Below are 21,214 nucleotides of genomic sequence, written 5' to 3'. Positions count from 1 at the left end.
AGAGAGAGCAGGAAGTTCTCAACCGCAAAAGGTTAGAACTTCCCTTTCTTCATTGCGGAATGAGGAACATTCGAAATCCGAGCTGTGGACCATGAAGGTGTTGTAGATCAGGTTTGAGTCCTTAGAATGACTGGAGTTCTGTGTTTAGGGTTCTGTGCAACTATATGTGATGTAAATATCATATACTGACGCAATGCAACACACACTGTAAGAGGTTATGTTATGAAAGAGCTGTGACAAATGAATGGTGGTGGGAATACAGTATACTGTACATCACACATTTTCTCTCTGCTGGCAGCTTGACTTACTGTATGAGAATAATAATACTACACCAAGAACTTCCTACAGAACCTCCACACCACCTGTCATTAAGATCTAGGTAAATGCTTCAATCCAAAACAAAAGCAGAAATAAGTACAGTACATTTGGTCCTGTCTGCTGTCACATTTGTTGGCCCTTTCATAAGGGCCATTAATTAATTAATTGCATGATTCTGTGAGTTTGAATCAACAATCATTTGAATCAGTTTGCGACAAGCATGAACAAAGAAGGAACTTCCTGATATATATAATGACAACCATTCATTTTTATTGTAAAATGAATACCATTCACAATGGTACCATGTCAAACACAAAATGTGCTATGCAAAAAAAGACTGGTGCCATTACAAAAAGCTGTCACCTTTCTATAATGGTGTTCCCAAAGCATTTAACCATGTACTTTCTACGCTAGCTGTCACCCATCCAAATGGATGCCATAAGCTTAACATAATCCATTTATTATAATAATGTTCTCCATAAGAGTATGCCATTTCAGCCTTATCATATCCCCTCCATATTTTACTTAATTCCTTGTTCCCTTCATCTACTACATTATGTAAATCAGTGAGAGAGGCCAGTTGGTGTGTGATGCCTTACATGAGTACATCAATCTTACAAGTCCAATAAGAAACAGCAGAACTTAGTTCATCTGCTCTGCGATTGCATTGTTGAATGTCAGAGTTGGCAATACAGAACATGACCAGTGAATTAATGTTTACATCAGTGTGAAAAGTGTAACAAGCGGAGGAATTAGGACTAAATTACACTACTATGGTAAGAGGCTGGGGTTCATACACTACTATGGTAAGAGGCTGGGGTTCATACACTACTATGGTAAGAGGCTGGGGTTCATACACTACTATGGTAAGAGGCTGGGGTTCATACAGTACTATGGTAAGAAGCTGGGGTTCATACACTACTATGGTAAGAAGTGGGGGTTCATACACTACTATGGTAAGAAGCTGGGGTTCACAGTTGTCTCGTTCACTTATTTCATGTCGGCTCTGAATTCATATTTGGCAGCATATCTTCGTCCAGTTTACCACACTGCAGAGTCACACAGACAGGGTTTTGTCAATTAAGTCAATTTGAATAAGCTTAACATATCAATTACTGTACATCTTTCTTGTTGCAATGATTGCAATGACTACTCCATGATAAATTATTTGACAAAAATACATTATTTTGCAAGAAAGTGACATACATGAAAGTATATAAATCTTTTTGAAAAAAAATGCATTTCATTTGATTCAATTTGATTGTATTATTATTATTATTGTTGTCAAAAATAGAATCGTTGCCAATTGAGTGAATTATGTAAACATTTAGCGGTAAATTACTTCAGCTATGCTGCTGAGGGGAACAGATAGAAATTAATAGACGGTAAAATGTCACAAAGAAAATATGTTTTTGAATAATGTTCCCTTAAAACGTCTCCTGCAACAGCCCCCCCACCCCACCCCCCCTTAAATCTGGTCAATAAAATCACAGTTGAGATTTAACAGGGAAACAACAGTGGAGGCGTTGATTTGGCACTTGGGTCACAGATGCTACTTCTCTGGGCAATTCCAGTTACTTCCCTTTTCAGAGAGATAATGAACCTCCAGATCGTTCATGGTGACCTTCCATACAAGACGCTCTCCGCTCACAGCTCCAGCTTTAGCGCTCTGACACACGCGGTGTGTGTGTGTGGTTCAGGGGTGTCCATGGGCGACGCATTCGTCAGCTCAGCGGTGTTGCAATCCCCGAAGAACTCCTACCTCGAAAAGGAAGTGGCATCCTGGATTCCTCAAAGACTCTAGCCTCCATGGAAGAGAAGCGTTTGATTTGAATTGGTGGGCAAACCTGTTCTACCACAGCGCGGGGTGGCAAAACACTAGACAATGTGGGTCAAGCCTTTCGACGGTGGTTTGAACTCTCTCCTGAATCTGGACGGGATTGAGGAGTGGCACGCAGCGACGGGGCGCGCCCGGTTCTTGGCGTTCGGACCCCCTACGTCGATCGACGGGCTTTAATGGCCACCACCGCTTCGCTTCTCTCCGCTCAGCCAGTCGAGGGCGATGAACGTCAGGCTCATGGTCATGAAGATGAAGCCCATGGCCGTGAAACAAGCCGCCTGGAAACACACATGATGAAAAAAAAGAGGTTGGAGTCAGTTCACAAAATTAGGCCTGATTTTACTAAAACAGTGTTTCTCATTGACTGTGCTGTTATGAGCAGGGAGGACAGGGAGCAGCCATCACTTAGACATCACACTTAGGATACGATTTAGCAGGAGCTCAATACACTTGTTGGTCAAGTGTCTGAATGGGGATTGGGGATCAATGGGGGATGAATGGATGGACCGATGTCGGGTGAAGGCTACCTGGATCTTTGGTCTGGAGTTCATGGGCTCTTGTTCGGTGGGAACGATGCGGATGTAGAAGAGGCCGGGGAGGATGAAGATGAGGCTGGGAGCGGTGGTGGCCCCTGGACAGGAAGAGGAGGAGTCAAACACCTGACACTCCCCATCAGCACGTCTGTTGCCTGATTGACCTTCATTACTGTACTACATTGTAATTCTACAATACTAAACTACATTACACTGAACCAATATCTTTATATTATATATTATTTATTTATAAGATCTGTTCAAATCTCTTATTGCACTAACACACCCGAAAATGCATATCACACCACCATTAAAGAGCATATCAAACAGGTCAAGGGTATTTTTTTTTCTGGCTAGTAGCATAGTCTAGAATGTTGTGAGTTTAAAATGCAGCTCTCCAGCCATCCAACTAACGCCAACAATCACCAGCAAAAACATCCATCCCCGTTTGTGTTCCATGTCTGATGCACATTCCCCTGCTTTCAAAATAATCTCAAATCCAAAAAGATAGCCTACTTATTCCAATCAAACCAAAATCCTCCGGATCCCCCCGTTACACTAGAACGCAGCTCCGGATTTCGAGCGCCAAAACGTAGTCCCGGCCGTATCGATCCGCCTCCGGGTTCGAGCTTCGTTTTGGCCGTGGTAGTGTAATTGCTAGGCGCAAACGTAGGTCTTTTTTTGGGGAAACGCCGAAAAACGCAATAGTGTAATCCAGGCCAAAGTCATTCTGGAGGGTGTTCCAGGCACAGGGGACAGCAACATCCGGCCCAGCTCAGTGTGAACATGTGGAACAGTTGATATGCTATACTGTACTTTGCTGTACTATCACTTCCAGCTGCTCACCAATGATGCCAAAGATGTCTCGGATGTTGGGCACGAGGATGACGAACAGGTTCACTATGAAGAGAAGACACAGAGTGATGGCGACATGGCGGATCCAGTGGAACGGTTTCTCTGGGAACAGGAGCTGAAGGATTGCACGTCGAATCTGAGGGAGCAGACAACACCCACCCAATATGAGAGGAATTTAGCAGGTTTACACCATATCTCTGCCCAGGGCAGGTTAGAATGTAGCCTAAGCAGTGCAGTGCAGATGTGATAGTGATAGATAGATAGATATATAGATAGATAGATAGATAGATAGATAGATAGATAGATAGATAGATAGATAGATAGATAGATAGATAGATAGATAGATAGATAGATAGATAGATAGATAGATAGATAGATAGATAGATAGAATGCAAAGTGTGGCTGGCTCATCCATTAGAGTGAACATGTCTTACGGGGAAGAGCACGACGGGGACAGTGAGAGTGACGGCCACCAGCACGGCCAGACGCACACACAGGATCAGCGTGTCCAGGGGGTCCACTTTGCTATAGGTGTGCAGGAGTTCAGATTCTGTGTTCACTACACACACATACGCAACACACACAATTCATTAGAATACAATTCAAGTCACTGTGAATGCTGAAATAACAATCAATTGGTGTTTTGCATTTATGCATATTTCTATAAACTCATTGAGGACTAATGGGGCAAATTGACAATATGTTGAGTACAACTAGCTACCAAATCGGGAGAAACATGGTAATAAAATACATTTATTGTTGAATAAAATACATTTAGTACAAAAATAAGTTAATTGAGGACTTGGTCTCACCGTAGAAGGTGAGGTAACCGAAAATGGCAGTGAGGAGGTACATGACGAACATGCTGAGGATGGACACGTTGGCGATATTCTGCATCCGTCTCTTGGTCGGGCTTTAATGGAGACAGAGAGCACACACATCATACATGTACTGCACAACACAGTTACCTTGTTGATGAGTGAGATACGGGTCTGATCATACTGTACATGACCTCAATAGAGGACCAACAATGATAATACTCGTTTGAGGACTATTGTGTTTTACAGTGTTCAGCATGTGCGAGTGTAGGCATGATATTTCATATGGGATCATGGCGTCCGGTGATGTGTGGGGTCGGAGGATGACAGAAACTCTTCTGGGCTTCACCAACTTACTTGCGCAGTTCGGTGTAGATGGGAAGCACTTCAGGGTGACACACGAAGGCAAACGCCAAGATGGGGATTGTGTACGCCGTCTGAAACCGTGTAGAGGTTTAACTAAAATTAGCTGCTTCGCATGCAGGGAATCCATGCCTGAGGAAGCGACCGAGACCGAGGGCACTACGGGGACAACTTCAACACACGTGGTCAACCTGTTGCCCCCGGTAACATGATACATTACGGGATGCACACAGTCATTAACATATTGAATGACCCGAGCCTTGTCTCTAAATAGCCCCTGACCATATATGGTCGGATAACACTTTGAGCCAATGGGCGGGACCGGTGTATAAACACTAATAAGCTGTGTTAGAAATGATATCCATGGTTTATAAAGTGAGGACAACTTTTCGCTCACCGCCGGGTTGATGGTGAACATTTTGCCTTCGCACTCTTCATCAGGGATGGTGGCATTCACAGAGTAGTTGCTGAATGCCTCGAGGGGGCAAGTAATGTTGAATTTCTTGTAGATGACCTTTGATATAGATCAAAAACAAGAGGGTGAGAGATGTCAGAGGTACAGATCAACACACCGAAGCTGACAACCTGGATAACTTGGGAAGTCTCGTCTACAGTAACATCCCCTCCACTTTAGTGAATGGATTATGTAACATGATCATTTTGGAATCTTTCAACACTGTATCTTGGATCTGGTGCACTCTGGGAAGAATCTATTCCAGCAAGATTGCAGGGTTTTAAATGCATTATATTCAACAAAACTATCAACTAGGGCTGTCAAACGATTAAAAAAATTTATCTAATTAATTACATGATCTGTAATGAATTAATCACGATTAATCGCAAATTGATGGCATATCCATTTTTTGCTGGCAAAATGAAGATATTTCAATTCAAAGAAATTACCTGTACATTATTGTGGCTTTGTGATTGTGATTACTGACTGCCATCCAGTGATCCCTAGTCAGAGCAATGTATTCGGCCCGCGCAAGTAGGCCTACTTCCATTCTTGTCGTCTTTTCCATATCATACAGCTGGTGGATTTTTGTAACTACTAACACTTGTAACTTACAAGTGCCTCTTGAAGGGGTTGTGAGTTACACCGGAGGAAGCAATTTGAAATGCATCCATTAAACCCTTGTCCTCTACCTTTGAAATTGGCCTGCAGTCCACAGCAACCCACTTTGCGATGGAGTTTGTCAATTTTTCAGAGGTAGACTTGTTCATTCGGAGCCTGCTCTCAGTGAGTGTGGGTTGCGAAGTCCAATAGTACAGTAGGCTACTGGGGCTGACAGCTTTTAACATGTTTAGCATTGAGATGATAAATTAGGATAAAACTGCTCAGATGGAATGCAAACTCTTTCTTGCAGATATTGCACATGACCACGCACACCTTTTTTTTTTTAAAGTCAACTTTCCGTTTAGAGGGCCAAGCAAACTGATCATTTGCCCCCACGAGTTGGTTTGAAGGCAAATATGTTTTTGTGTGATGTAGCCAAAGGGGTTATTCAGGTTCAAATTAAGTTTGTTGCTTCAATAATGTTAAATCAGGCAATGATGCAGCAACTGTGCCACCTACTGTACAGCTGGATGAAATTGATGAATGTGATTAATTTGTGTTAATTTTTATTAACATGTTAATGTTTGAATAATTAATTAATCTAATGAACGCATTAAATTGACAGCCCTACTATCAACCAAATAGCATTTATTGAGGCATTAATGACCTGCATGGTCAACTGAGAAATGTCTACAATTACATCAGCGAGCAACATTAATCCTTCATTAGCAAATAACACACCTTATAGTAAGAACAAGGCCTCACAAACTGGACAACAGCAGAATGAGCTTTGTGAAGTTGGGTAGCTTATATCTAGGCTCATAAATAGTGAATGTGATAGAAAGAGGAAGTCTTTGGAACGTTGAGGATTTAGTAAATCCTGACCATTACTCACAGAGGACAGGAAGAAGACCATGCAGGTCAGGGAGAAGCCACTGGTGTAACCCAGATACCCTGCAAGATCCAACCAAAACACAGTTACAGCCACAACCACAATCTCAGGACTATTTTCATGGCCTGGTTTACACACAATATTTGCTGGATGATATTCTTAGCAAGCACTGTACATTAATGTCAGTTCAACGAGTAAACACAAAACCTTTAGCCTTTGCTTATTCAGGCTATTCAATTAAAAAACAAATTCCTCTTCAATTGCAATTTTGGAGTAATTTCTAGATTAGCTTAAAAAGTGTACAAAATACAGAAACATAGGCTACTGTTTTTCTATGGAATTTTAATAACATGTATCCATTAATGTCAATATAATTTATACTACATTATACCTACAGTATAATATATATTTATACTATACTACCTGCTAGTCATACTTTTTGTAGAGTTTCCAGAGTGTGATATTGCTGTCTACCTTTAAGTTTTATGAATGGCTGAGTGTGAGAGTTAAACAGGGATTGATAGACAGTGAGGTGACAGGAGGAGTTGAAAGGATGCGAGGTCAGTGACATACCCAGCTGTTTCATCAGGGCAAGAGGGAGGATAATGCAGACACTGACGATGATGATAAGGTAATTTCCATTCATGAACCAATCTCTAGGTGGGGAACAGACTCAGTCAAACACAAAACTCTTTAATTTAATTCAAAGTTACTTAAGCATTCTTTTGTAGATGAATATACATTTGTATTTGTATCTCTATGTTTTGTTTTGGATTATACATGGAGAACGTCACCAGGACTCACTCAGAGGAAGTTGTATGGCCTAGGAAGGCTTGAATGACCAGTGGCAACTCAAACTTCACAATGAAAAGGTAACTGGACATAGCTGGGGAGATGAAGAAATCATTAATTCAGATTAGCTAGCTTGTACTTTTACAATAAACATAAAACAAACATAAAAACACAAACAAATATCCACCCTGGATGGTACCCTATGGATGCCATGTCCACAGTTTGTCTAAGATTGAGCAATTTCACACAAAACTTTGGGTAGCTGTTCGAAACCACTGAATCCAATTTTAACTGACAGCAAATTGAACATACAAGGAATGTGGGTGCCCATGTGGTTGTCCTCATGACATCACATGTTTACACCTAACTTAACAAAGTAGTGCAAAACAGTCAGTTCCAACTGCTCGCAAACATTCCTTTTGTCAACAACTATGATGCGCTAACAGTAGGCCTACACTGCATTTGTTTTTCCACAGTTGAAGACACAATTTAATCTAACCCCGTAATTAGAGCTCACACACATCTGCCATCTGACACAGCTGTAATGTAAGAGTTTAAAGGTCAGTAGGGACTTACCTCCGATGTTATGAAGGGTTATAATGACGCCAGCTAATATCTTTCCCGGATGTCCGAAAGCCCGAAGGCCCAGCTGTTCATAGGCCCGAATACCTGAAAAGACCAACGAGAAAATAATGTTACGGACCACTACTACGGGAGAACCTAAGCTAAAGAGAATTCTGAAAGGTTTATAAATGGTGCAATCCCATAAATTGCATGTTTATAGACAATGTTCACTGAATACATTTTATACCATGCCTCGTCAACCCCATTCCCACTAGGGAGTTTTTAACTGCATGTCTGGTGAAGTGCTCAGTATTGTTAATCACTCCTTGTTCAGTAGCACTTTCCCAAGTGCTCTTATAAGTGCCCTGGTAAACCCCCTCCTCAAGAAACATCATTTAGATTCTTCAGCACTTGGAAATTTAGGCAAATCTCTAATCTTCTGTTATTTCTTTTAGCTAAATGATATATATTTTTGACTTTTTTTTTAATTATTATTTTTTATTCAAAGAGTACATAATATACAGATCAACATTCAAAATATCACAGGTGACTCTTAAGATTTTTACTTTTTTTGTGTGTGGCTGTAAGCCAGCGCACCAATGATAGCAAATGTCCGGTTGTCACTCCCTCCCTCCCTCCTTCTCTCCCTCCCTGGCTTCCTCTGTCGTGTTGTTGACCTGCAATTATGTTGCTACCACAAGAGGCAGTGGTCCCAGAACCTGCAGTTCTATGTTGCTACCACAAGAGGCAGTGGTCCCAGAAACTGCAGTTCTATGTTTGCTACCACAAGAGGCAGTGGTCCCAGAACATCAAAACAAAAACTCTATGACACCGCACATTTTTCAGATCCTCGGTGGTCTAGTTATGACTACTGCTCAACGGGCTACACTGTCCCCAACTGGCTCTTACCCGAGGGGGCGGAGTTTCGCCACCACGCCATGCACCCCACAACTCTGCCCCTGAGAGGGATAGAGAAACACAGTCTTCACCGGTGGGGGCAGGTGGGTAGCCCGGAGAGGGCTCCACTGCCCCCGACCCAATATGAACCGAGTGGGCGGAGTCTCGCCACCACGACGCCACGGACCCCACTACTCTGCCCTTGAGTGGGCTAGAGACACAGGGTCTTCACTGGTGGGGGCAGGTGAGTGGCCTGGAGAGAGGTATACTGTCCACGACCAGCTCTGACCCGAGGGGGTGGAGTCTCGCCATCACGCCACTATCCACGCCAAGGATCCCACAACTCAGCCCCTGAGTGGGCTAGAGACCCACGGTCTTTGCCAGTGGGTGCATGGAGATTGCCCAGAGGTCACTGTACTGCGCACAATCAGCGCTGACCAAAGCGGGCGGAGTCTCGCCACCACGCCACTATCCATGCCCTGAACTCCACAACTCAGCCCCTGAGCGGGCTAGAGACACACGGTTTTCACCAGTGGGTGTATGTAGATTGCCCGGAAGTAACTGGACTAACCCTGAACTGCTCTGACCCGAGGGGGTGGAGTCTCGCCACCACGCCCCTATCCACGCTACAGACCCCACAACTCAGCCCCTGAGTAGTCTGGTGGGTGCATGGAAATTGCCCGGAGGGCTCTGCACTGCCCCTGACCCATTCTGTCCCAAGGGGGTGGAGTCTCACCTCCACTCCACAGGGGAAACCTGTGTACCCCTACCTCTCCTATGTGATGGATTAGCATTGGAAGCATTGGAACTGATGTGTCCAGGCGACAAGACCTCTCTTAATTTATCAGACATTATTCCATATCATTTCAATTCACAGCTATTTCAGTGGCATGACTAGCTTCCGTCCTACCAGTCCTGAACAGAAACAAGCCAGCCACGCACATAAGCCTGGCTGGACCTGGCCTGGTTTAGCATGTACAACACAACCCCTCCCAAATAATAATTACAAAACAAACAAAAAAAACACTTAAACGCCATATTGTGAAATACCAGGCACATTTGTTCCACTATCTAAATTACTTTTGGTGTTTCTTAATTCCATTTCCCATATACAGCATATCAGTAGGCCCAAGTAATGGGTCCCACAGTTTTTATGCCCTCCAGCCTCTGGAATAGCCTGCCAGAAAGCTTGAGGGGGAACCAAACTGTGGTTCTTAAAACACCTTTTTAGTCTTGCTTTTGGATGCTCTTAGCATGTTAATCTCTTCTACAATCAGTTTCATTCTTTATTTTTACTATTTGAATATGTATTTTATTTATGTCTTACTTTTTTGTTTAAAAAAAGTCTTGTGGCCTATTTGTTTTCATTTATTAGGGGCCAGGCAGCGTAGCTGCCGGAACCCTATTGTATTTGCCTATATTATTATTAGGGGCCAGGCAGCGTAGCTGCCAGAACCCTATTGTATTTGCCTATATTATTATTATTCTCCATCTTCCACTGAAGTCTAACTTCCCGTGGACAAAAAATCACCAGAATTTGCACATACCTCCAGTACTCAACCTGCATTGTAGGTCAATAAACCTGAAGGTGGCGCTACAGCAACAGTCTAAGGTTTAAAACTTTAAAAAATCATAACAAATCAGCCATAGGTGCTATCACTGTAAAACTTTGTGTCAAAAAATGTCACTAGTCCCAAGTGAGACAAAACTTTCATACGCTCTGACCTTGCAGGAATTTTGAAGTCCATCACTCTGATTTATTCATAAACTGTAAAACCTATCAAACCTATAGCCTCCCACATTTTTTGTTCAATTGACACCAAAATTGATATACTGTATCTTCAGACTGTCCTTACCAAAGGATCCTCACAGATTTTTTAAATATGAAAAATTGAGCCCACAGCGCATCAAAATGTTTTACTGTTAACAGTTCTGTATACAGTTCCTACGAATTCTTGCCAAATCAATGTCTGATCATCCTCATAAAAAGTGACAATATCGGCAACATATCCAAGATGTAGTGTGATCTTTTTCAGAATTTTATGTCAAAATTTTTTTTTTTTTACAATATTCTGAATTATACCCTCAAACGGTCAATGGAAAAGAACATATCTAAACCTAACTCCTCACACATTTTTTTTCCAATTGCAACCAAAATGCACACACTGCATCATCAGACAGCCCACACCAAACGATCCTGACAGATTTTTGAAATATCAAAAACTGAGCGCATGATGCATCAAAATGTTTTACTATTAGCAATACTGTACATTTACTACAAATTCTCGCTCAATAAATGTCCAATGTTCATGAAAAATCTGGGCAAAATTGTCATGAAAGAGTAGATGTGTTGTGATTTTTTTCTGAATTTTATCAAAAAAATTGTTAAAAAAATTAAAAAAAAGTTTAATTCTGTCCTCTGAAACCAACACTTCATACTGAGAAAACTACACTACCCACAATCCAACGCAAGCTCCACCAATCGGAGACATCGCTGTTGGCAACCCTACCCAGCCCCCGCCGAGGATTACAATGACTAAATTCATTGATTGGCCACTGACTGAGCACACAGCTGCTGAAGTTAATGTTCAATTATGAAGAAAAGCAAACAAAACCTGTAAAAATGAATAAACATATCTCATCTCACATTTTTCAATCAATTAACACCAAACTTGCTACACTGGATCTTCAGACTTTCATTCACAAACTGATTGTCATCAAAATTGAGCTGACAATGCATCAACATGTTTTACAATACACAGTATTGTACTCTTTCCTTTGTTGTATATTATGAGACTCTGATCACTTCAGCGACTCATCCACATTTTGAAGGGCATACCATCATTATATGATGCAACTTCTATTGTTATATCCTTTGTTTCAGTGTGTATACTTTAATCAACAAACATCTTTTCATGGGCTTTTACATATATCACACGTTCAGTGTTTTATGATGAAACAGATTATAACCTCTTATCATGCACCCTGGTGACAAGCTTAGTCAATTTGTGAAGCCAAACGTGAGTTGTTGCTAATTAGCTCAGTGAGATAGAGGATGTTGCTTGGTGTCAGAGGTTACAATTTCAATCCTCAACTGATGCAAAATGAACATTGGAATGTCAACTTTCTTGTCAACTTCTCTCGCTTATTGCTCCTAAACTTGCATGAAATTGCCTGGCCCCGCCTCATCGCTGCGTAGCAGCTTTAATTCCATTTTATTTTGTTGTGAAGCACATTGTGTTGCATTCATGTCTGAAATGTGCTATACAGTTTGATTTAATTTGATTTGTGATTTAGCACTGCCCAGACACTGACATGGAGAGATGGCAGCATATCAGGCTATTTCTGTTTATGCTATTTTGGAATCCTTACCCACAACTCCAGCACTTCTAAGCAGAAGGTGAACAGAGTAGCTGGACAGGCAGGCGATACATATCAGCAGGATTCTGCAACACAAAACATATTCAGACACTTGTGCAAGTATGCAGCATAATTACCATCACATGCATTCATGCGGTTTCAGGGGAAAATATACTGTTTTTACACATAAACCTCTTTACCACCAAATAATACACTGTATCTTCTGCCTACCTCTGAAATGATTGTTTTCATCTTTTAGAAAACTGTTTTATACACAGTGATTTTGCATAATATGATTTCATATCAATTACTAGTTTTTAGTGAGAAAATTTGGTCTGCATTTTGGCCCTTGTCTTGTGTCTGTGCAGTAGTTTTATTACTGATGTAGCAAAACGTCAGTGTAAGGACACAGTTAATGTTGAATATTCCATTTTCAAGCACGTGCAAATGGGTTCTGAACGACCATATCACAGACATGGATACAATGGCTCTGAGGGCTCTATCCTTAACCTGGTGATTCATGTCGGAAATACACCGGCTGGGCTTAAAACAGCCCGGCCTCCATTTCACCACCCAACTCCACACTATATTTAACTCCTGAAATCGGATTTAGAAGAGCCTCTCGTGTCTCAAATCGCACGTTCAGGAATAAGAGCTGGGGTTATGTTACAGTAGATCTTCATTCAGAAGCAGTGATCATAATTATACTGTAAATGTCGGGCTCAATTCAACATTTCCAGCTTTATATCATTGTTCTGTGTTGCATAGTGTGAGTGAGACTATGTTGTGAGGACCTGCTACAACCTGCTCACTATATAAATACCAAAACCACTTATTCATTCCAAACTTTTTTAGGTCTTGTTATATTTAACTTTGTGGTGCGGCGCACATCGGTTGTATTTTCAGCCAATCATGAAGGGACAGACCTCATGTGTGTGTGCATGTGTGTGTGTGCAGTGATACTCACACAAAGAGAATGATCCCTGTGTTCGACATGGCATATGATAATCCTAGAATTCCACTTCCCATGATGGCGTTACTGAGGTTAAACACGGACATCCCAAATGACGTCTTACCCTCAAACTGACAAAAGCAGAAATTGTTTTCATTGCTCATGACTTCATGAAATCCCAAGAAATGTCAGCATGACAAAGAACTCCTTATGACTACAGTACAGTGATTATTTTACAGTATTGATTGTTATTATTGGCTGGCAGCTATGGTAGTTATTGGTCTTCTCATACTCACATCTGTAAACTGAGGCCTTTTTGTCCCGTCACTCTTGTGTGGCAGGAACTGTTCTTGCTCTGATGGAACCCTGTGGTGTTCCCCAAGGGCAGAAAAATACCAGGTGCAAAATTGTCATAGGTTTATTCTCAACAGTGTCTCAAACCAATGGCATGCAATATAATGCTTCATATCCCCCTCATAAATTCAGCTGCATCGTGGATATATTTACTACCCCAGAAAAAAGCAACAATCAATTAATTCAATAGTCCCAAACGTGACATCCTTCCCGTTTTTGGAATCTCAATAAATAGCATGCTGTTAATATACTGTATGGAAAGAATGATAAGTCCAGTGTACTACACAGGGAAATCAATGTAATGAATCATGCTTGATAGTAATGTGTTCAGTCAAAAAAGGAAACATACCCTTCTTCCAAAGGGGCAAAGTCATGGTGGTGGTTACCATTTGAAAGCTTTTGCAGTTCCATAGTGTTATGATTGGTGCTATACAGACACGCAGGAGTGTTGAGACAGAGGCCAGATTATTCACTGACTGGGTGACAAACAGGAAGGCTCACTGGGTGTACAGAGGTAATCTGGAATAGAGAAGAAGATGATAAAGATCTGGGATTAGATTATCTGGATCTTATTCAAAATGACAAAAAGATTAGTAATAACATATCAAAGAAGATTACTTTTGCCAGTGTATTTACAAAATAGTACTATCTAAAACCGGGTAGTAAAAAAAGAAGAAGAAAAAGTACCAAAGAATGCACAGCATACCAAAAATCCAGTTACATAATGATAAAGGTTTTGTCTACCAAGGGAATCTCCACGTGGCAGTCTGTAAACATGAGGGAGGAGGGACTCGCCATGTTGCCTTCTTGCTACGGTACTGTACAGTCAGACACATGTCTATTTCCCAGCACACACACACACACACACACACACACACACACACACACACACACACACACACACACACACACACACACACAGGCACACACACACACACAGGCACACATTTGATGTTGATTTTTTCGAGTTGTGATGAGCTAGTTGTGATGAGCTAGTTGTGTTGAGCTAGTTGTGATGAGCTAGTTGTGTTGAGCTAGTTGTGATGAGCTAGTTGTGTTGAGCTAGTTGTGATGAGCTAGTTGTGATGAGCTAGTTGTGTTGAGCTAGTTGTGATGAGCTAGTTGTGTTGAGCTAGTTGTGATGAGCTAGTTGTGATGAGCTAGTTGTGTTGAGCTAGTTGTGTTGAGCTAGTTGTGTTGAGCTAGTTGTGATGAGCTAGTTGTGTTGAGCTAGTTGTGATGAGCTAGTTGTGATGAGCTAGTTGTGATGAGCTAGTTGTGTTGAGCTAGTTGTGTTGAGCAAGTTGTGATGAGCTAGTTGTGATGAGCTAGTTGTGTTGAGCTAGTTGTGTTGAGCGAGTTGTGATGAGCTAGTTGTGATGAGCTAGTTGTGATGAGTGGTGGACAGAGCCTCTGCTGCAGAGGGGAGACCGGCAAAAATAAACACTGTTTAATTAAACAAATACCCTCATCTGAACTTTATATAAGTCCTTTCATTGACATAACCAGTATAGTACACTTAGGCTATTATTATAGGACAAAACGTGCCCTCTCATTTTGGAAGGAAATGCTACACGTTATATTCTGTAGCATTTGCTGTGTTTTGAATGAGTATAGTCTTCCTTCAGATACTGTATGGGACCTGGCAAGTCTATTGCAGCTTCATTGACAAAGTCACAACTAGCTAATACAATATCACACCACTAGCCCCCCCCCCCCACACACACACACACCTCCGTACACACACACACCTCCGTACACACACACACATGAACACACACAGGCATGCACGCATGCACACACACACACACCTCCGTACACACACACACACACACACACACACACACACATGAACACACACAGGCATGCACGCATGCACACACACGCACGCACGCACACACACACACACACACACAGGGATTCCATGATCTATTGGGATTCCATGGTCTATTGCATCATGATGTTGGAATAGAGTGTTCGGGATAACCTGTTTCTCTGTTTCTGAACTTTACCTACACCCTTAAAACAACATGATTGTCCGTTAACATTTTTGGACAGAACCTATGTATTGACAGATATACAAAAGATCTAAAAGCACCGATGATGTGGGACGTTGGAATTCACATTCATATATGAGCCAGAATGTTTATTTTAAACCCCAGAATAGAAATGTGGCTCCAGTGCTGTTTGGAGTCCGGCCACATCTCACCCAGCTGCAACTCTCCGCCAGACGCTGGGGATCTCAGCCTTGCAGCACCGTTTCAGACCTGAGTGTGATAAGAACTGACTGGCACTCTGATCACATGTGGTCTACACAAACACCAGCCAGGTACAGAGAGAGAGAGAGGGGGGGGGGATTTGTCCTGAGACACAAATGTTGGTCTGAAGGTTTTAGACCATGACATCTTATCTCACACAAAATATACAGGAAAAGAGTTGCTGCTAACTTATAGCATACCCCAACTACATTATCATCTTCATCATCATTCTCATCATCATCATCATCGTCATCATCACCCTCATCTGTGTTAAAAATGTTCACGTTAGTTATGTTGTAATATCTTTTCTTTATATCGTTTCTTACCATTACAATCATTATCATCATCATCATTATCTTGTCATCAGAATAAATCTTACCTACCAAACACAATTTCCCACAATTTCCCCAACGGTTGTCTCATGGACTTTGTGTCATCAGTCTATAATGTATTATGTAACAGCTGCATTTCCAAACAACACGCTGGTTTCAGCCTCGCTCTTGATCTGATTATCTACAAAAAATACCTGGCAGCCTATCAGTGTGTCCTTGCATGACTTCCTGACCTGGGTCAAAATACTATTTGAAATCCTTTCAATTACTTTAGTGTTTGCTTGAGTCTGCCTGGAGGTTCAGTAAAGAAATGATTTGCTTCTTGGTGAAAAGCCGATTGGTTCCATTGTGTCAGACAAAGGCAATCATGCACCAATCAGTACTTTCAAATAGCTTTTTAAAAATCAAGGCCTGGACTCTAAATAGGACAACAAAGTGTGAGGCTCACCATGGGAAAGTCAAAGTGATCAAAGGACATATCTTTACAAACACGTTCATTTACATCCCATCTGCACAGTATGTTTCTCTATGTCCTAAGCCTAATATTTGCCAAGTCTGTGATAGTAATGAGCTATTTTGACTGACGTTTGCCAGTTTGAAAGAAATGTGTTACTGTACAGTAATATTTATAAGCACATAGAACATGGCAAGGGATAAGTGTTGCCAGAGAGTCGTTGGTTAGATCTTCCATTAATAACTGAGTTTGACATTTCAGATGATAACTTCTAGAAGAGGTTGAACTATTTCCAGAGACAAGACCGTCTTTGAACGAACAGTAATATAGGAAAGCCACATGTGAAGTCACACTCAAATGTATAGAGCTGAGTTGAGCTGTGCTGAACAATTCTTCATCCTGTCCCACTCCACAGAGACTTCTGTCCTGAGGGCATGACTAACTGTTGGACACATATAGTCCCATTCTCTATCTCTGATCTATCCAACATGATCCAACTACTTTCTGTGTTGTGAAATATAATTACTATAACTCATGATAACTGTACCCACAATGCACCTAACCTCAATACTAACCTATAAGAATCCTAAAAAACACCAAAAGAGCTACTAAACACCTCAAACTCTGAACTCTGTGTATTTAGAAAGTAGACGGGCCATGAGTAGAATAGACTATACTTTTTCTGAGCACAAAGCATAGTTTTGATGTACAAAGTAAAATGTACTTGGCAATGGGAAAAATGAACTGTGGCAAGTGTCCCATGGGAGTGTGACGGAAGAACAAACAGAAGCACAAACGCACTCACGCACAAACTAACGTACCTGGGTCGTATAGGGGCCAAAATAACACATGAACGTCATGTCTACTGAGCAGTGTGACATTTAATGACTCACCGACAGCTGCAGGTAACCTATCAGATGCACGTAGCATTATGATGTTAATCATAGACAGGTACTAGTGGAATTTTCAGAATAGGGCTGATTCAAATGTGAGTATTTCAGTCCTCCACCATGCAGTGTGGGAACAAAATTATGACATGAAATTCATATGATCTTCCAAAGTGCCCCTATTTTGTATCTCTGTAGGTTTGAATCCTGCTGTAGCAGTGGCCCCTTTCTTCTTGACTGGATTTTAAAACACATGATCAATGCCTATAGATATGTCTTCTGGCAATGTATCATTTTTCAGAGCTACTGATCGTTCTACTGTACCTCTCCTCCTCTAAATACACTATGTCTGTATGCATGTGTGTGTGTGTGTGACAGAGAGATAGATAGAAAGAGGTGGAGAGCTAACGAGAGAGAGGGAGTGAGCGAGCAAGTGATGGAGAAAGTGAGTGCTTTCAGGAGAGTTTATGCTGAAATACCACTTATTTCCAGTTCTAATATCTTTAGAGTTATCAATATGTTCAACGTCTGGAATGATTTTAATGTCCACATTAAGTCATTATTTGTTCCCAAATTCTAGTAGGTGTCTATTGGCTGTAGCCACACCCATCCAACAAACATTCCTCTCCTTTTTCACGTCTTCTCTGCTAAAGTAGGCTACATGTGGGCTTCCCTATGAGTGGATGTATCTCTATCAGTCCCTATTCTCTCTATCAGCCCCTGGCTTAAAGTGACCCTATAACTTCATGTTATATGATGGCACCTCGTTAGTATTTGGAAGCGGTTGGGCAGGCTCTAGCTTGACTGCTGTTGAAGACCTGATACTACAGTGGCTGTAATGCAGCCAACCAGGAAACGCGCTGAGTGCAGGAGGAAGTCCATGTGTAAATCTATTGTGTTGGTCAGAGATTACATTTTTGAAAAAATGTGGGAAAAAACTATAGCATGGAAAATCAATTGGTTTTCCAATTCACTTGGATATACAACAATATATCAAATTCCTAGTGTTTGAACCATATACATGAAAATTAACATATCTTGAGTATTGAGCCTGGAGTCATAGAAAACTCCATAGCCTGTAATGTTATCATCATCATCATCATCATCATCATCAGATCTGCTCTTTCTTTGGTTTCTGGGAAATCTTGTTGCAGAGATCATGCAGCTGTAAAGAAACAGTTTGGAAAGGAAACCAGCAGAAATGTACCTCCATATGCCTGTGAGAGGGGCATAATGTACCTCAATATGCCTGTGAGAGGGGCATAGTGTACTCATATGCCTGTGAGAGGGGCATAATGTACTCATATGCCTGTGAGAGGGGCATAATGTACCCGTATGCCTGTGAGAGGGGCATAATGTACTCATATGCCTGTGAGAGGGGCATAATGTACTCATATGCCTGTGAGAGGGGCATAATGTACCCGTATGCCTGTGAGAGTACTCATATGCCTGTGAGAGGGGCATAATGTACTCATATGCCTGTGAGAGGGGCATAGTGTACTCATATGCCTGTGAGAGGGGCATAATGTACTCATATGCCTGTGAGAGGGGCATAATGTACTCGTATGCCTGTGAGAGGGGCATAATGTACCTCAACATGCCTGTGAGAGGGGCATAATGTACTCATATGCCTGTGAGAGGGGCATAATGTACTCGTATGCCTGTGAGAGGGGCATAATGTACCTCAATATGCCTGTGAGAGGGGCATAATGTACTCATATGCCTGTGAGAGGGGCATAATGTACTAATGTGGCTAATGTGCAATAAAGTATTAGAAAACAGCGTTTATGACTGACTAGCTGGTTCTTGCCCAAACGGAAAAAAAGAGAACATAAGGCCATTAAGCTATATACGTACGTACGTAGGTGTGTTACGTACGTCTTATGTAATATTTTTGTTTTATTTTGTGATTGTGAGATTGTAATTCCATAAGCAGTGATCCAAAGAGTCCATGGACGACCCAGAGTATTGTGGACTGAGTTCACACGACTGAACTTGCATAACTCAACTTAGTAGTAGTTTCTGAAATAACCTCAGTTTATGAATTGAGCATCAGCTTATGCCTACCTATCAGTCTACTAGACAGTAACTTCTATAAATGGCCATGTACAAAAGAGCCTTCCAACTTGCCATGTGACACCAAGGCTATACGTACTCAATCTGTATTGGAATAAAAATACTTCCAAAACTGCAAGCTCTGTCACTAGAAAACCAATACTACCGATATGCGAGAAACGCATGCAGATAAACTTAATTATGTACCACTTCTGTAATTATTTAAGTGTTGAAATATAATACAAAACAAAGCTTTGAAACTGACATTGACAAAGTACCACAAATGCTACTGTACCAATAACAGCTATGGTCTTCTTGGTATTTAAGCCTCAGGTTCTTGTATGACCCACGTGGCATGTGAATACAACACTCAACCAAATAACTTACTTTTTAATTCAGAAGAGATCTTCAGAAAACTTCAGATGGTGAGGCGGATCTTGAAATGAAATTATTTCTTGGCCCAATGTGTTGTTTATAGCTCCAGAGTTGTAATTGGCCCGAGTTTGGAGCCAAGAGAGAGAGAGAGAGGACCGTCTCCTAAAGGGAAAGGGTTGGGGATAGGGAGGGGAGCAAATGTAAGCAAAAGGCACTAAGAGGGAGGGCTGTTCAAATGATGGTCTCAGATTTCTTGTGATGTCACACAGTCACTCCTGCCCTGTCAAAAAAACAAACAAGCGAGGGCTGCTATCTCACTTGATGGATTGCTCAGTGGGAAATCTTTTTTTAGCCTATTTAGAACTACGGTAGGGTTATAGGCTTCCTGCCTAGATACTAGCCTACTCATTGCCCCTTATTGTGGATTTAAATGACATTGGAGGTGAATAGCCTATGGTAAGGCTATTACTGTAACCTGACGTTACATAACAGTCTGGCTTGGCGGTATGTGAGCTAGTCTACGGCAGACCCCCAAGAGACTGGCGAGGGAAAATGCCAAGGCACCGCCGCTATACGGAAAACTGCTGTCAGCGCGGACTGCTTCAGCAACAGATGTCAGGGACGAAGACATTCTCATGGCTATTCTGTTGTTTGGGATGGTGGTTTAAGAATAACCCCACATCATATTAAGGCATGTGGATCAAACCACCTTGAATAGCCTACCATTAGTTTAGGTCAGCCTACAACACACTAAGCTAGATTGACAGTAAATCGATTTATTATCAGGCCTATCTGAATTTCTCTTGGCCCCGTAGTGCTATTTGTGGAGTGACAAATATTTGGGAGCAAACCCCCGAATCTCAAATCAAAACTGCTACATTATAACAAGGTGAAGATTCCAGGATGTTCACGGCTCGACCGAAGCCTGTCTATATACCCTGTACACTGATTAATGTCTTTCTAAATTGAAACAGGAATGCTCAAAACAAAAGCACGGGTCCTCCAGGCTGCTGTCACGTCTAATCTGGGGACACACGTCTAATAATATTATATTATATTATTGGTCCCAAAATGCACGTGCCAAAACGTACTGGTCATGCGACTATAGCCGTAAATATGTCATGGGAATTAGAGTTTTAGCTGCTACAATCTCAACCTTGTTTTCCACTACCGTCGTAAAACAGGAAAACTCCTCATCCCATAAGACACCACAGCTACTCCTCCCATACAACTTCCTGCTTATGCAGAATGTCAGGCT

At 41.6% G+C, this 21,214-nt stretch overlaps 1 protein-coding gene across 2 annotated transcripts; it reads right to left on the bottom strand.

Moving 5' to 3' along the window:
• Window positions 1-572: 572 nt before the first annotated feature.
• LOC311307066 (sodium-coupled neutral amino acid transporter 3-like) lies at window positions 573-20,130 on the bottom strand. 2 transcript variants are annotated; one of them, XM_084435814.1, is made up of 16 exons: window positions 19,969-20,130; window positions 13,945-14,114; window positions 13,538-13,607; window positions 13,257-13,372; window positions 12,302-12,375; window positions 8,045-8,137; window positions 7,481-7,562; window positions 7,250-7,332; window positions 6,680-6,738; window positions 5,125-5,241; window positions 4,722-4,801; window positions 4,359-4,459; window positions 3,981-4,105; window positions 3,538-3,682; window positions 2,686-2,789; window positions 573-2,436 (listed from the first exon to the last, which is right to left on the bottom strand). In XM_084435814.1, the coding sequence occupies exons 2-16, from the start codon at window positions 14,004-14,006 to the stop codon at window positions 2,332-2,334; spliced, it is 1,416 nt and encodes a 471-aa protein (XP_084291940.1). In that variant the 5' UTR covers window positions 14,007-14,114; window positions 19,969-20,130; the 3' UTR covers window positions 573-2,331. The 2 variants fall into 2 exon arrangements, with proteins under 2 accessions (XP_084291940.1, XP_084291941.1); XM_084435815.1 differs by lacking the exon at window positions 19,969-20,130 and having other exon boundaries at window positions 13,982-14,114.
• Between the last annotated feature and the right edge of the window lie 1,084 nt (window positions 20,131-21,214).

Source organism: Borostomias antarcticus, assembly GCF_949987555.1.
Source record: "Borostomias antarcticus genome assembly, chromosome: 3".
Taxonomy (NCBI): Eukaryota; Metazoa; Chordata; class Actinopteri; order Stomiiformes; family Stomiidae; genus Borostomias; species Borostomias antarcticus.
This window is presented reverse-complemented; position numbering and strand designations above follow the sequence as displayed.